Source organism: Centropristis striata, chromosome 18 (genome assembly GCF_030273125.1).
Source record: "Centropristis striata isolate RG_2023a ecotype Rhode Island chromosome 18, C.striata_1.0, whole genome shotgun sequence".
Taxonomy (NCBI): domain Eukaryota; kingdom Metazoa; phylum Chordata; class Actinopteri; order Perciformes; family Serranidae; genus Centropristis; species Centropristis striata.
This window is the reverse complement of record NC_081534.1, coordinates 11,185,826-11,200,082: the sequence shown is the minus strand read 5'-3', so window position 1 is coordinate 11,200,082 and position 14,257 is coordinate 11,185,826. Positions and strand designations below refer to the sequence as shown.

The 14,257-nt window shown below is 38.6% G+C and overlaps 1 protein-coding gene across 1 annotated transcript in view; it reads left to right on the top strand.

Annotated features, from left to right (window-relative positions):
• LOC131991475 (uncharacterized) overlaps positions 1 to 10,456 on the top strand; it is a 41,772-nt gene extending 31,316 nt beyond the window's left edge. The window contains exons 11-22 of the mRNA XM_059356930.1: positions 520 to 692; positions 1,804 to 1,813; positions 3,064 to 3,138; positions 3,327 to 3,542; positions 3,956 to 4,153; positions 4,566 to 4,747; positions 5,743 to 5,913; positions 5,998 to 7,365; positions 7,479 to 7,520; positions 8,001 to 8,051; positions 8,150 to 8,216; positions 10,283 to 10,456. Coding sequence (XP_059212913.1) covers positions 520 to 692; positions 1,804 to 1,813; positions 3,064 to 3,138; positions 3,327 to 3,542; positions 3,956 to 4,153; positions 4,566 to 4,747; positions 5,743 to 5,913; positions 5,998 to 7,365; positions 7,479 to 7,520; positions 8,001 to 8,051; positions 8,150 to 8,216; positions 10,283 to 10,329 — 2,600 coding nt within the window. The 3' untranslated portion in view covers positions 10,330 to 10,456. The remainder of the gene's footprint in view (positions 1 to 519; positions 693 to 1,803; positions 1,814 to 3,063; positions 3,139 to 3,326; positions 3,543 to 3,955; positions 4,154 to 4,565; positions 4,748 to 5,742; positions 5,914 to 5,997; positions 7,366 to 7,478; positions 7,521 to 8,000; positions 8,052 to 8,149; positions 8,217 to 10,282) is intronic.
• The last annotated feature ends 3,801 nt before the right edge of the window (positions 10,457 to 14,257 follow it).

Below are 14,257 nucleotides of genomic sequence, written 5' to 3'. Positions count from 1 at the left end.
TTCCCTGAAAATGATACATAGTGCACGTGACCAACACTTAGATAAACATAGTTCATGCCATGATGACTGCACATAGTAAAGACTAATATTACTCTTTAACAAATTGGTCTATCATTGTAGGGATCCTTTAACTACTGCTGTCAGACACTCAGTGCAGAACAGTTGCCCCAAAAATTAGCATTCATTGCTCCTTGTGTTGCAGCTAATCTTCTGTCTAGGTCGCTAGATGTTGTGGTTAACTGTCGCTTTAGCTTCTATCTTTATCTTTTTAATATGATTTTGCTCAGTCAGTTTGACATCCTGAATATATCCTTCTGAGGCATACAGTTAGTGACAGTGTGGGCTCCATGCTAGCTCCAACAGCTTGACTGACTAGCAGCGGCTGACAACAAAGGGGCGGTGCTAAGCAAAGCGTCACAATATATAGTCAAACAAAATGTGGCTATTGTGACAGGCCTGGCAGAAGTTGAATACACTGGTTGGAAAATAGTGTTGAAGATATTGTTTTTTTCTTTACAGGGATGACAACAACACCAATGACGACAACAACACAAATGACGACAACAACACCAATGACGACAACAACACCAATGACGACAACAACTCCAATGACGACAACAACTCCAATGACAACAACAACACCAATGACAACAACAACTCCAATGACAACAACAACAACACCAGTGACAACAACAACACCAGTGACAACAACAACAGCAATGACGACAACAACACCAATAACAACAATACCAGTGACAACGAAGGGTATGACCCATTAAATGTTGAGAATAACATTAAAAAATAGGTTCTTTGTGATAACAATTGTTGTTTTTCTGTAGTGGAGACCTTCACGATTTCCATGAACAGGATTTTTGATGGATCATTCAACACCCCAGCGAGCCAAGTTTACAAAGACTTTTTTAATTCTGTAAGCCTTAATGAGTCATTTAGTTCTGTCAAAGTGAAAATCCAATGAATGTATGTTCTAAATGATCCTGAATTAGTTGTAGAACTGATAACAAGCAAGCTCTGTCACTGTCTCAAACAGATTGAAAATGAAAGTAAAAGGCTGTTCTTAACTTTTAGAGCAGTAGAGTCGATTAATTTCAGGTAAGTGTGATTTTATTGTTTTGATTTTGTTCCTTGTCTTGGATCAGTGATACTTATTTTTGGGTGCTTTTTAGGTTTGTAGCCAAGGCCTACTATATTGGCATAGTCCCATGGTATTTGTATTTAATATTTACTTAAAAGAATGGTAGCAAATAGCTCTTGAAATCCCAGTACAATTATATAAACCCCTTAAGTTCTGTGCCATTTTATAGAGAATTGGGTGGGGTTTACTTGGGAGGCAGTAGATATTCCGGTGGAGATGGCTGGTGGTCAGTAAATGCCACACAGATGTGGTTTACACCATCAGCTGGGATGCACACACTAGGAGGCAGACCATTGCCCCGGCATAACCTCTCCAAAAGGCAGTGATACTGTGTTTTTTATCTCTGCACAGCCTCTCAGCTGCTTCTCAAAGTCGTTCCTCTCCAACTAGGACCGTTGCCTCCATGGCCCTTGTTCAGCCAACAAGTGGCCGGTGGCTAACATTAGCTGCCACATCGGCTAACCTGTGTTTTGCTCCTCAGTGGAATCCCTGGCAAGAGCCTCAAAAACCGCCACTATGTTCAAAACAGTGCAGCCAGCTTCCTGATTAGGGTGCGGAAATATGAACACATCATACCTTTTCTTCACACCCTCCAATGGCTCACCATCCACCTCAGAATTGAATATAAAATCTCCTTTCTCACTCATCAGTGCATCCACAGTAATGCCCTACCTACCTCAAGGAAGTTGTCGAGGAAGTAACGCCTTATTGCCAATATACAGTCATGGAAAAATTATTAGACCCTTGTTTTCTTCAATTTCTTGTTCATTTTAATACCTGGTACAACTACATGTACATTTGTTTGGACAAATATAATGACAACAACATAAATAGCTCACAAGAGTTTAATTTAAGAGCTGATATCTAGACATTTTTCATGGTTTTCTTGATAATGATTTTGGTTATTATCAAGAAAACCATGCAAAATGGCTCAATATCAGCTCTTAAATTAAACTCTTTAGTTGTACCAGGCATTAAAATGAACAAGAAATTGAATAAAAGGGAAGTCTAATTTTTTTCCATGACTTTACCTAGGAAAGCCATTCATCCTCAGAATGCCCTTGGTCTTTGGTTGTAAAGTTCCATTAGCCTGTGATCATCATCATCATCATCATCATCATCATCATCATCATTTCATAAAATGCTCTCAGTGCAGTGAAATGGCTTCAGAGGGAATTAACATCATCACACAGGAAAACAATTGGGCTCAGTGAATCCACAGTAGTGTCAGCTTTTCAGTCATACTCAATTTATGCATGAGTAAGATATCACAACATGGTTGGCATTAATGGATGGTTCAAAATCAGAATTTTGCCACAAAAAGGTTAGGTTAGGTTTAATGCCAGATGAGGTCTCCAATACCATAATGGGGCAACGGGGCAGCCATTAATTCCTTATTATGGACACCTTGCAGGGCATCAACCCGCTTTTTGTGCCATAGTTACTTACCAAAAAAAAAAGGTTAAGACTATTCATTCATAATTTCATGTGTTTTGCAATCAAAAATCTAATTTCTTTCACAAGTCTCAACTTAATTTGCTTGGTAACACATGAGGGTCTGACTAATGCTTGGAACAACATTACCATTCCATAATTTTCTGTTGCAATTAAAACATTTGACCCCACTTCGCTCAGCTCATAGAACCCTTTGGCTCAGTTGTTAGCCAGAATGCTAATGTTGTGATTGCAAGATTCAACGTTATTGAGTATTCAGCCTGACCATGGAATTAAAATATTTCATTGATGACTAATGGTGATTTGCAGGACAGATATAATATGGTTCTAAGCAGACAATGTGTACCTGCTTGTGATAATTTTTATTCTGTTTGTTTTGTTTTGTTTTTCAATTCTGCATTACAGGAGAGGAAGCACCATCTGTGATTTTGATATAAGGGCAGTTTCTTTTTCAGCCGAGGAAAAAAGCAATCTGACAGTAGGACTATTTAAAGAACTGGCAAAAAAAGATTACCCAATGATATTTGAGGGTAAGCAAAAACACACACACACACACACACACACACACAGTATTTTAAGAGACACAAAATGAGGTGGGTTTTTTTTTTACTGTAACATGGGCATTGTTTTTTTCATATCTGATGAAAAGGAATATCTGATCAGATTTTGTAAAGATGGATGTATATTAATTGTCTGACCTGTGTCTGTTTTCTTAAAGGCCGAGAGAATTTAGTGTTTGACCCACCTGATGTATTTTTTGGGGAACCAGTAACTGTGACATGTGAACTACCACCAGAAGATCTCAATTTTGGTTCTGCATGGAGTCAAGAGTGGAGACGTAACAATGAGTTAATTTCTGAAGATGACCAACACAGTTTTTCAAAGGATAGAACACCAAAACTAACTATAAAACGTTTTTTTATCACTGACAATGGTAAGATTTAAATCCAGTATGGCACAGTCACTATATGATTTGTTTTTTGTCTTAGAAATACAAATTTACAAAGCAAGTGCTGCCTTAGACTTTTCTCCTTGTGCTCTAACTCAATGTAATTGTAGAACTCTGATTGGTTTGAGGATTACATTTATATTCCAATGCAAACCGGACACCCACTCTGTGTCCATTACTCTCAAGTCAAGTCTGGTCAAAGCTTAGAACACAAAATATTTGGAAATTGGAGGTAAATGTTGCTTCCACTATATCTAAATCTCTATGACTATACAGTAATGCTGATTTAGATTGTTGTCCCTTCTGTAACCTGATGGTGGTGTAATCTCAAATATTTTGTTTGGCAACACTGGCTTTACATTGGTTTGATGTTAACAATTGATCATCTTTTATTTCAGGAAAATATGAATGCAGGCTGATAAAAAGCGATAAAACTATTTTCAGACGGACATCCAAAGGACCATTTAGCCTCAAACCTACACCCTTAATTCAAGTGACACCAGTCAATAAGAATGTTGAATGTGGCGGAGAGCCAGAGGTACTGAAGTGCACTGTCAACAGCCCTTATATAGTTGAGTTTAAAGAAATTCGTTCAGGTAAACACAAAGCATACATATAAGCACAAAATCAGATATTTGGAGATCCTTTACATATTACTGCAGTTCTCAGACTCAGAAATATGAGATAATGTATACACATATTTTATTGCCTGTTAGTATACGTTGGTCTTCTTTTCCAATTGTTATTTTTGTTTTTTGTCATAGCCGTTGACAAAGACATTGAATATACGTTTACAAACACTGACTGTACGACAAAGAGGACAGAGATGTTCACTTGTCAGGAGAAAGCCTTTCCAACAAAGTTTAACAAAGTTGTAACCCTTAATCTTGTTCCGCGAGGTAAGTGTGGATCCAAATGTTACAAAACATTCAGTGAAATTCAGGTCTATATTTTTCTCCTGTCCTCCTCTAGAATTATTGAGGTCAAAACCAATTTCTTTTTTTCCAGCTGAATTTGATTGTAAAGATAGCGAGTATGGTCCTGGAAATGAAGGAGACAGGGCAAAAGGTCCCTGCAAAATAGACGAGGTGGGAGAAAAGGAAGCAGTTTGTCGCAGTGGTAAATGGGAGACTGTGAAACCAGAAAACTGTGTCCTACAACCTCTTCAGGATCTTCTCGCGCAGTCTGAGGTGACCTACTTCTCCAGCTATTTTAAGATTTTACATACAAAGCTATTGGCAGAACTCATGTTATGTTTTCTTAATTCAAATAGAGCCAGGGGTGCACACCCATCTCTTGAGTATACTTTACGAAAGTATAATCTCCACTGAACACAACAAATAATAATGATTGCATTTTTCCATCACTTTCACATTGTGTCACCCTTCACTATAGCCTCTTTCATAGTGCGGCCCCGCAAATGTCCCGCTATATTGCCGGGGAGATCTGTGCCGGCTTCTCCTTAGGGCGTTCATAGTGATCCAGAGAAGGCAAAGTGATATTCGTGCACTTTCATAGTGCAGTCCGGCGTTGCGGAACGAGGTGGGAGAACACTAATGACGTGCGACAGAGCAGCAGTAGCACAGTGCTAATAGGCTACACAGTTAGCTCTGTAGCAGTACAGTGTGTATGTGCTGCAGCAGCATATGTTCACTTAGCAACCTCTGTTTGTGTACAACAAGCACTGGACACTGTTTACGATCAGCGGCGGACACCACGTGTGCAGTTAGCATGCTGGTTTGTTTACAATAAGCAGCTGGTGCTATGCCAAGTTAGCAATGGCGGCCGCAATGAACAGTGATTTGATGACTGTCGGACAAAGTGGGAGGTGTGAGTTAGACGGGATGGCCCGTTCATCCCACTTCCAACAGTCCCACCAATTTTCCGCCTCTGTTACTACCTCTGGAGGCGGAAAATTGGTGGGATCACTTGATCCCAGCATCCCGCTTCTGGCGCGGTCATAGTGGAGGCAAGACGTTACAGAGCCGTAAACGCCCTGCATGAAACGGCACTATGAAAGGGGCTTATGACTGGAAATTGTCGACATAATTGCTTGCATAAAGACAGATAAAAGACTGTATCTAAGTCTCAACAAGATTGTTGGATATTCTTCAAACAAAAAGTCTTACTCTTCAATCCTTGACTGTGTAATGCTAACACATTTTTTTTCTTTCAAATCTCGCAGTTAGTGACTAATAATTCACTGCCAGGATTCTTGGAAGAACTCAGTGATGTCACTACAAATAACTCTGGCAAAATAGTTGAATCTGCTGCAAACATTAATGCCATCGTGGACATACTCAGCAATTTAGCCAACCTGAGTAATAACCTTTCAATAACTGAAAATTCAATGAGGGTAGGTAGTCTGCTGATGTTAACACATCTTCAACAATATACAACATGTTCCCAATGATCTAATTTTTTTCCCCCTGTCAACTAGAATATCCTTCAGACTGCAAGCGTCCTCACTGGGAATGAAACAAAGGATCAATGGAACCTTCTAAACCAAAATGCCAGCAAAAACAGTAACAGCTCCACAGTTAAAAGTGTCAGCTCAGCATTTTTAGAGTCACTTGAAAATTTCTCAGGCAGTCTTACTGAAGATTCTTTTAACATTATCACGCCTTTAATTCTCCTGAACAAAACTACATTCATGGACACTTTCAGTGCCGACATTGAATTCGGAAATTCTACAGTGGTGACAAACATACCAGAGTCTGATGGAAAAATTAAATCCATAACTGTGGTAACATTTGCCTCCATGGATAATGTACTCCCTGCAAGAAATGAATTCAATTCATCAAGCACCATCATCAATGGGAGAGTTGTACTTGTTCGGTCCAGTGGCACCATCAATAATATTTCATTCACATTTGATATTTTAAACGATACTCTGGACGACCCTCAGTGTGTTTTCTGGAACTTTAGCCTCTTTGACGGTGCAGGGGGATGGGACAGCAATGGCTGCGAGTTGGTACATGAAAACAAAACCGTCACCTGCAACTGCAACCACCTGACCTCATACTCTATGCTCATGTCACCCAAAGGTATAGATGACCCTGTGGCAAGGTATATCACCTACGCTGGAGTTGCCATATCCATGGCTTCCTTGGTCATATGCCTTATAATTGAAGCCGTCATATGGAGAAAAATAAGAAAGAACAACACGTCTTACTTGCGACATGTTTCTATTGTTAACATCGCTGTGTCCCTCCTGATTGCAAACATTTGGTTTATTATTGGGGCAGCAATTTCTGAAGAAAAAAATGACGTAAAAGCATGCAATACGGCTACATTTTTTATCCATTTGTTCTACCTAGCCCTGTTCTTCTGGATGTTAGCCTCAGCTCTGCTGTTGCTCTACCGCACAGTCAGTGTCTTCGACATGGGATTGTCTAAAAAGTCTATGGTGGCCATTGGATTCAGTCTCGGCTACGGGGCACCTCTGATAATCGCAGTTATAACTATAGCTGTAACTGCACCCAATAAAGAGTACATCCAAGACAACGATGTCTGCTGGCTCAGGTGGGACCCGTCATACGCTCTCCTGGCCTTTGTGATCCCAGCGCTGGTAATTGTGGCAATAAACCTTGTGATCCTGTTGGTGGTGATATACAAAATGTTGAGGAGAAGGGCAGTAGGAGACGCTGCACAAGCCGCTGAGAGGCACGTTCTGGTGGTCATTGTCAGAAGTTTGGCTGTGCTCACACCAGTTTTTGGATTAACTTGGCTTCTGGGACTCGGAATCATGGTAGAACCAAAAAATAGAGGACTTCATATTTCATTTGCATTCTTCAATTCACTGCAGGTACTAGAGAAGTTAATAACACTGATCAGTATATTACTATATTATGAATAGTGAGTTTGCCTTTTGTCACAAAAGCTCCTTAGCTGATGCTTCTTTGTGTGCCTTATTTAAAGGGTTTCTTCATATTGGTGTTTGGAGTTCTGTTGGACAAAAAGGTACGATGTCTCAAAATTCAAAGGTTTAAACTACTGCTTTCTGCTCATTAATGTAAAGTGCAAATCCTCTCACAGGTGGGCTCCAACAACGCATTCTCATTCAACTCAGCAGATACCGACGCTTTATTTGAAAATTTGTTATACAGATGCACAAGGCACCCTTTTGCATCTGTTTCGAATATCTTAGGCACACACAAGAATGAAAACACATTTCAGGACATTGTTAAAACATGATTTTACTTGATTTGATAATTTCTTAATTTAATACCTCAAGTAAAACTCACACAGATGTCTAGCATTTATAAAACATGCTACTGTGGATATGTTGTCACAGGTACTAGTAGAAAGATGAAATAACACTTTAAGAAGGTTTATGAGACGCAACACCCTGCACAGCAGTTTACCTAAACTTAACTTACCAACTTTAAATAAATGCATCTGCTTTGTTTTTTTTTTCATGTTTGACGATTAACTTTTCAGGTGCGGTCTGAAATCTCAGTAGTTTCACAAAGTTCCAGAAGTGGGACAAGGGTAAGTCCAGTTTGCCTAATCATGCGTGGGGGGGTTGCCAGCAGAGTCAAACATTGTGGTTATTCATGTTTTTTTTTTTGCTTTAATTCTTGTTTTAGAGCACCAGTGCTGGAAACTCCTCATCAAGTGGATTGGGCTTTTTCCGGAACTGGAGAAGAGGAAGAGGTATGTCAACATTTAAGAAAGGAAAGAAACAAAGATCACAGGCTAAATTTCTTTGTAGTGGTTTTGTAGCGTCACTATCTGATGCATTGCCGTAGAATTTTGAGCAGACATTCATGCTTCCAGGGTGATGAATTCTAATGACTTTGGTGATCACATGACATATACTCTAAGCAGCTAAGTCCGTCAAAGTTTTCACTTTTACATTAAAATATCATGGCCATTGTTAGATCGACTGGCACAACATTCTGGTAGAGATAGTCATGTTCTCCATAGTATCTCAATGTGGAATGTAAAGTGGTGTTTCCTTGTTTTTCATGTTGTGCCACCAATTTGTGGTGACAAAATTTCACTCTAAAACTTGCTAACGCTCTAAATGCAGTAAACGGCTAATGCCACCATTATATTGTTCAGACTGTAGATATCAGCTAGATAGGGCAGTCCGTGGCCTAGAGGGAAGGAATTGGGTTCTTACCGGAGGGTCGTTGGTTTGAATCCAAAGACTGTCAGACCAAGGACTGAAGTGCCCTTTAGCAAGGCACCTAACTGTAAGAAAGCTGCTGGCATGATTCACTACTCGCTATTTCAGTCTGTGTGCAAAAAAACCCCCAAAAAACTGAAACTTGTGATATCTCCCACTCGGCAGAAATAATTACTGTGTAAACAACAATTGCAAAGTCTTGATCACTGGCAGTTACATCACAAATAAAAAACACTATTAATGGGAAAGTTCACCTCAAAAAACCATCTTATCTTACATCTTACCTGTAATTATATTTACCAAACTAGATTGTTTTTATGTGAGTGGATTTCATTTTTTCTAGCCAACCACTTGAGACCAAGTGGAGCAGAGAGAAGTATCAACTATAATCTCGGAAATATAGAGAGGACATGCCGTCTCTGTAAAAGTTATCTGCTAATCAAGGACACAAATTCTGAATGCTTGAGAGGAGTAAAAAAAGAAGTGCCTTGATATGCCACAAAGACACCATGGAAAAAGATGTTATGTCTCGAATGGGTAGGTGGTAAAAAAAAAAAAAAAAAGACAATGGAATCTTTCCCAGAAAAATCCTTCTAATAAATTATTAAAAAGCTTTATCCTTTCGTGACCTGTTATTTCACCCATTAACGTTTATTGTAGACACTATTAAAGTAGAGTAGGATAGTAAGCAAAATTGCACAGCTGACAATGCATCCTTGACAGCAATTGGACCTGATTGTCCCGCCCATGGTGCTGGTTGGCTCAGCGTTGGTGACACTCATTGGGTCGAATATTGTGATAAACAAAAAAACATCCTGTCACAATGCCAGACAAATCATTCAGCTCTGTAGGGTTGGCAGATTCAAAGGTTGACCAAGGGAAGAGTAGAACAACGGTGAAGACAAAAAAATATGAATTTTTGATTTTGGGGTGAAGTGTCCCTTTAACACTGATACAACAGAATCAGTTAATTTCTTGTTTTTATCTGGTTTTACATGTTAACAAACAAAAACCTAATTGAGTCTATGCATGTGGTCCATTGCTAAGCTAACAGTAAAGGGAACCATCTTGGAAAAATAATGACAGCATGTCCTGTTTTTCCAATTCAGTCAACAATGTTTCAAGCCTTCTACAGCACAACATCTTGTGCTGAAGAACAACACAAAATCTTCCTTTTTTAAGTTACGGTCCCATTTAGAGTAAAATAGACAGTAAAGTAGGGTTTGCTTTAGGTCGTGTGTGTTTTGTGTCATGTTCAGTGTGCAGTTGGACTAAAAGACTCTATGAGTTGGTTGTTGATTTAGAACAATTGTCCCCAAGCTAGCTAGCTAGCACTAGCATTCACTGATGACTAATACAACCGAATAATCATTTCTTGTTTTCACCTGGTTTTACTAGTGAAACAGCTAAGAACATAATTAAGTCTATTTATGTGGTGTGCCTGCTCATGATAATGACAAGTCCTGTTTTTCCAATTCTGTAAACATTGTGTGAATGCAACATAAAGATCATTGTGTTATCATGTTTGTGAGCATGTTAGCATGCTAACCTTACCATTAATGACTTTGTTTTGTTGCTGTGTTTGCAGATGGTTACAATGTGTCATCTAGTGCATCTCAGTCCCTCAACACTTGATGATCCTTGCAGAAAGCTCTGAGCAGTCACAATGACCAAGCAAAGCATCTGTTTCACAAAAGTTTCTTTTTTTTCTTTATTATAGCCATGACAAGTTGAAGATATGAAGGCCAAATTATTTATTAGTATTAAATAATATTGAATGTATAGCATTATTGAATTGTTGTAGACAGAGTTGTCAGCACAAAGAGCACATGGAGAGTATAGATTTTATGACAGGTGTGTTGTAAAACAGAATGTAGTAGCAGTGTGTGTGTGTGTGTGTGTGTGTGTGTGTGTGTGTGTGCGTGCGTGTGTGTGTGGAAGTAGTGCAGTGAAATGTTTTAATTAAAAAACAAAAAATGTTTGTTTTGACCTTTTAAAGTATTTATCACATCATCTTCAGACAGCAGGACATCCACAAAGTAGATGCAAAGTTGGTTTACTTTGCCAATCAAATCAGTTACTTAAGTCAAGGCTTTCTTACACAAAACAGTGAACTTGTTTACTTAAGGTGTGGCATCACAATGACAAATTCACCTTGACAGGACCATCAGTCAAATGCACTTTCAAATATGTAAAGTGACTGCCTGGAATTACACAGAGAAATATATAAAAACTCTTTATAAAAACAAGGTCAGCTGCTTTTATAGCACAACTATTCTTCCAGATCACAACTTAGTTCTGTTGCACTGCATGTAAAGACCTTGCTGCAGTACATCACCTGGTAGAAGTCTTTGTTCCGATGGCCTGCTGGTCTGATGGCCCATTAGTTCAAAGAAGTGATATTGTTCGTATCTGAGTCATGTGGTTTTGGTGCTTGAACTCTGGACTCCACCAATGGGATGACAAAACAATGATACTTGATACAAAGCTGTATTCTTAAAGGTTCCATTGTAGCCATAGTTCATGGCCATTGCCATACAGTTTCTTTCATTTGATAGGACAGCATAAGTTAGAGAAAGGGGGGTTAGGGAGAGAGGATTACATGAGTCATGGGCCATGGGTCAGAATCACACCTGTGCCTGCTGCAGAAAGAACTCAGCCTTTGCACATGCAGCACAAGTTAGGAGCCCTAGAATACTGGCCTTTCTGCTACAATTAAGGGGGAACGTCCGTGCCTGAACAGTGAAACCAGTGTAGAAGTGTCTTAAACCGTCATTCTTTCCAATGGCCACCAGGGGGCAACTCCACCAGTTGCAAAAAAAAACCCTACTTTACATGATTAATGCCTCACTAAACATTCTTATGAGTTTATTGTCTCAATCGTCAGTTAAAAGTCTTCTTCAATTCAACGTAATCTTCATTTTGTAAGTTATGGTCCCATTTAGAGTAAAATAGACAGTAAAGTAGGGTATGCTTTAGGGCGTGTGTGTGTTTTGTATCATGTTCAGTGTTCAGTTGGACCAAAATACTCTCAGTTGGCTATTCATTTAGAACTAATGTCCTCAAGCTACTTATATAGCACTAGCATTGGCTGATGACGTAGCAGTTTTCCAGCTCCCGCTCCGTTCTGCATATGTACCAGCTGCAAATAAAACAATGTCGTGACAGCCAACATGGTAACTATGTCCACTATTGTTATATAGTCCATGGTAATTAAGGATATTTGTCTGTAAAGGAAAGACTTGTGGTACCCATGGAACCCATTTCCATTCAGATATCTTTAGGTCAGAGGTCAAGGCACCTATTTGAAAACTCAGCCCACTACAGCCTTATTTTGTGTTTTCTTTTCTTCTAATGGGTAAAATATTTGAAAATAATCGCAAAAAGTAATGTGTTCATTTGACACCACTAGAAATAAGTAATTCATGTTTCAACTGATAGCATGGTCACATGATTTTAGGGGAAGATTTTTGCAAGCAAAGCTACACTATCAAAAAGGTCAATGCACTGACCTCCTGTGTATAGCTTTTTAACTCTTTTTAAGTCTCACTCCTGACTTGGACTCTGGTTTTGAGAACTTTTTTAGTGTTTACATACACAGGAGTGGGCAATAATATTGTATTGCTTTATACTTTTTTCAACATCTGTTGTCCAATTTAAGGATTTCAAGCAAAAACAAAAGCTTCCAAAATAAGTTATGTAAGTTGTTTTTTCATGTAATGCATAACAGAAGAACACAGTTAACTGCAATAGACATGTTTATTATATTTTGTTTAATTAACATCCATATTGACCTTGTTATTGATGTAAACATACAATGCCCACCCCAAAGAGCATTCATTAATTATTTAGTAAAACGTGTGTAGATACCTTGTTAATGTGTTGTCTTGTTTATCAAAAGTATTCAGATATATAGTTTATTTAGCTTGGAGTGAAAAACAAAGCAGCACAGTGAAAGTAGCAAAAAAGGTCATTGGCATTCAGTACATATGCAAAACAGCTCTTCTACAAGCCACTGGCATACTTACATTATAGTGAAGTCCCTTCAGGCCACCACAGGCTACAGTATATATCAAACAGACTGAAGTTGTTGATTGCCTGAGGAGAAATTAAAAAGCAAAAAATAGAATGTTTCTTTATTTGTTTTCTGCACTTTCCTAGTCGTAGTTTGTGACATGCCTTCATTTTGATCTGCTGTTAAGTTTGTAATAATAATAATGCAAGTTGCAGCTAAAATACTTTTATATATTTTGCAAAACAATGCAATGATGTATTTGTAAAACAACATATAGGTATCCAGTTTTATATATGATGTGTTTGTGACAAATGAAATGTATTAGTGATTAAAATTAAAAACCTTTTAAAAACACATCTAACCTTCGATGTCAGTTCCTGCTTCACTGTCAATCTGGCACATTCTTTTGTGCCATTCCAAAACATTTTTTGACGATGTGTAACAGGTGGACTATGCCTTTAAAATGTAGCGTTGACAAGTTTGGAATCTTTATGAAGTCACATTAATACATGAAGGTGTGTAGGTAATTTAATTTTCAGAACAAGATACTGCACAGCTTGACACTTTAAGAAGTTTTAATTTATTATCTTCTTTCTCAAAGAGCACTGTTCAGCAGACTGCATCAGTAACAGCATGTTGTAGGACTGTAGCTGTCTTATGTGGTTATTTTTGAGTTTTTTGTCTGTTGAGTGATTTGCATACTGTGCTCCCTTCCAACAGTGCTACTGAGTAAACAATGGGAACATTATATCCAGCTGCACTGGCCACAAAATGTTGACTGAGATAAATCCCTGTGGTGAGCTACTGCTATGTTCCCTGCGCTCACAGTCCGGGTCTTCATGTGGCCTGATACATTTTCTGAAAAATATTGTGCAAGTGATGCCATGTTTAAGTGATATACAATAACTCTTCATTTCAGCTTTTTGAATTAGCCGTTTCTTTTCCATTGTGAATGATATAGATATGTTTGACTGAAGTCCAGTTAAAAATGACATGCCTCATTGTGTTGCATTGCTTCGGACATTAAAACAGAAAATGAATGCAATTGAATAGATTTTGCTGCAAACTTGCGTCACATTCAGTTAGGACACATTAGGACAATAAATCCACTTGACTAAGGTTAGGGTAAGAACAGGGTTGGGCTTAAAACAACTACTGCACTTTACTGGACGCAATTATGCTGTTGGACTCCAAGTAACAACAATGACTCTTTTACATGGTTCCATACAGGACACATGCAGTGGTTTGAGCACAACTAAGTGCTATTTATATTATCATTGACTCCATGTGTCTGGAAAGCCCAATGCATCACATGCACAAGTTAAACCTTGTCACATTTGAAGCTGTGACAAAGAGTGAAACCAGGCTGTTTACAAACATTAGTTGTATTATTTAGCTTTAGCCCTCTATTGCATGTATTATTACTTCAACAGATAATGCGTTATAATTACAAAATGTCAATTAAAAAAAAAAACTGGATCCCCTGCAAGTCGCCCTGAGAACCTCCTGGCCCCACTGTGGATCCCCAGTCAGTTCCTCGACCACCCC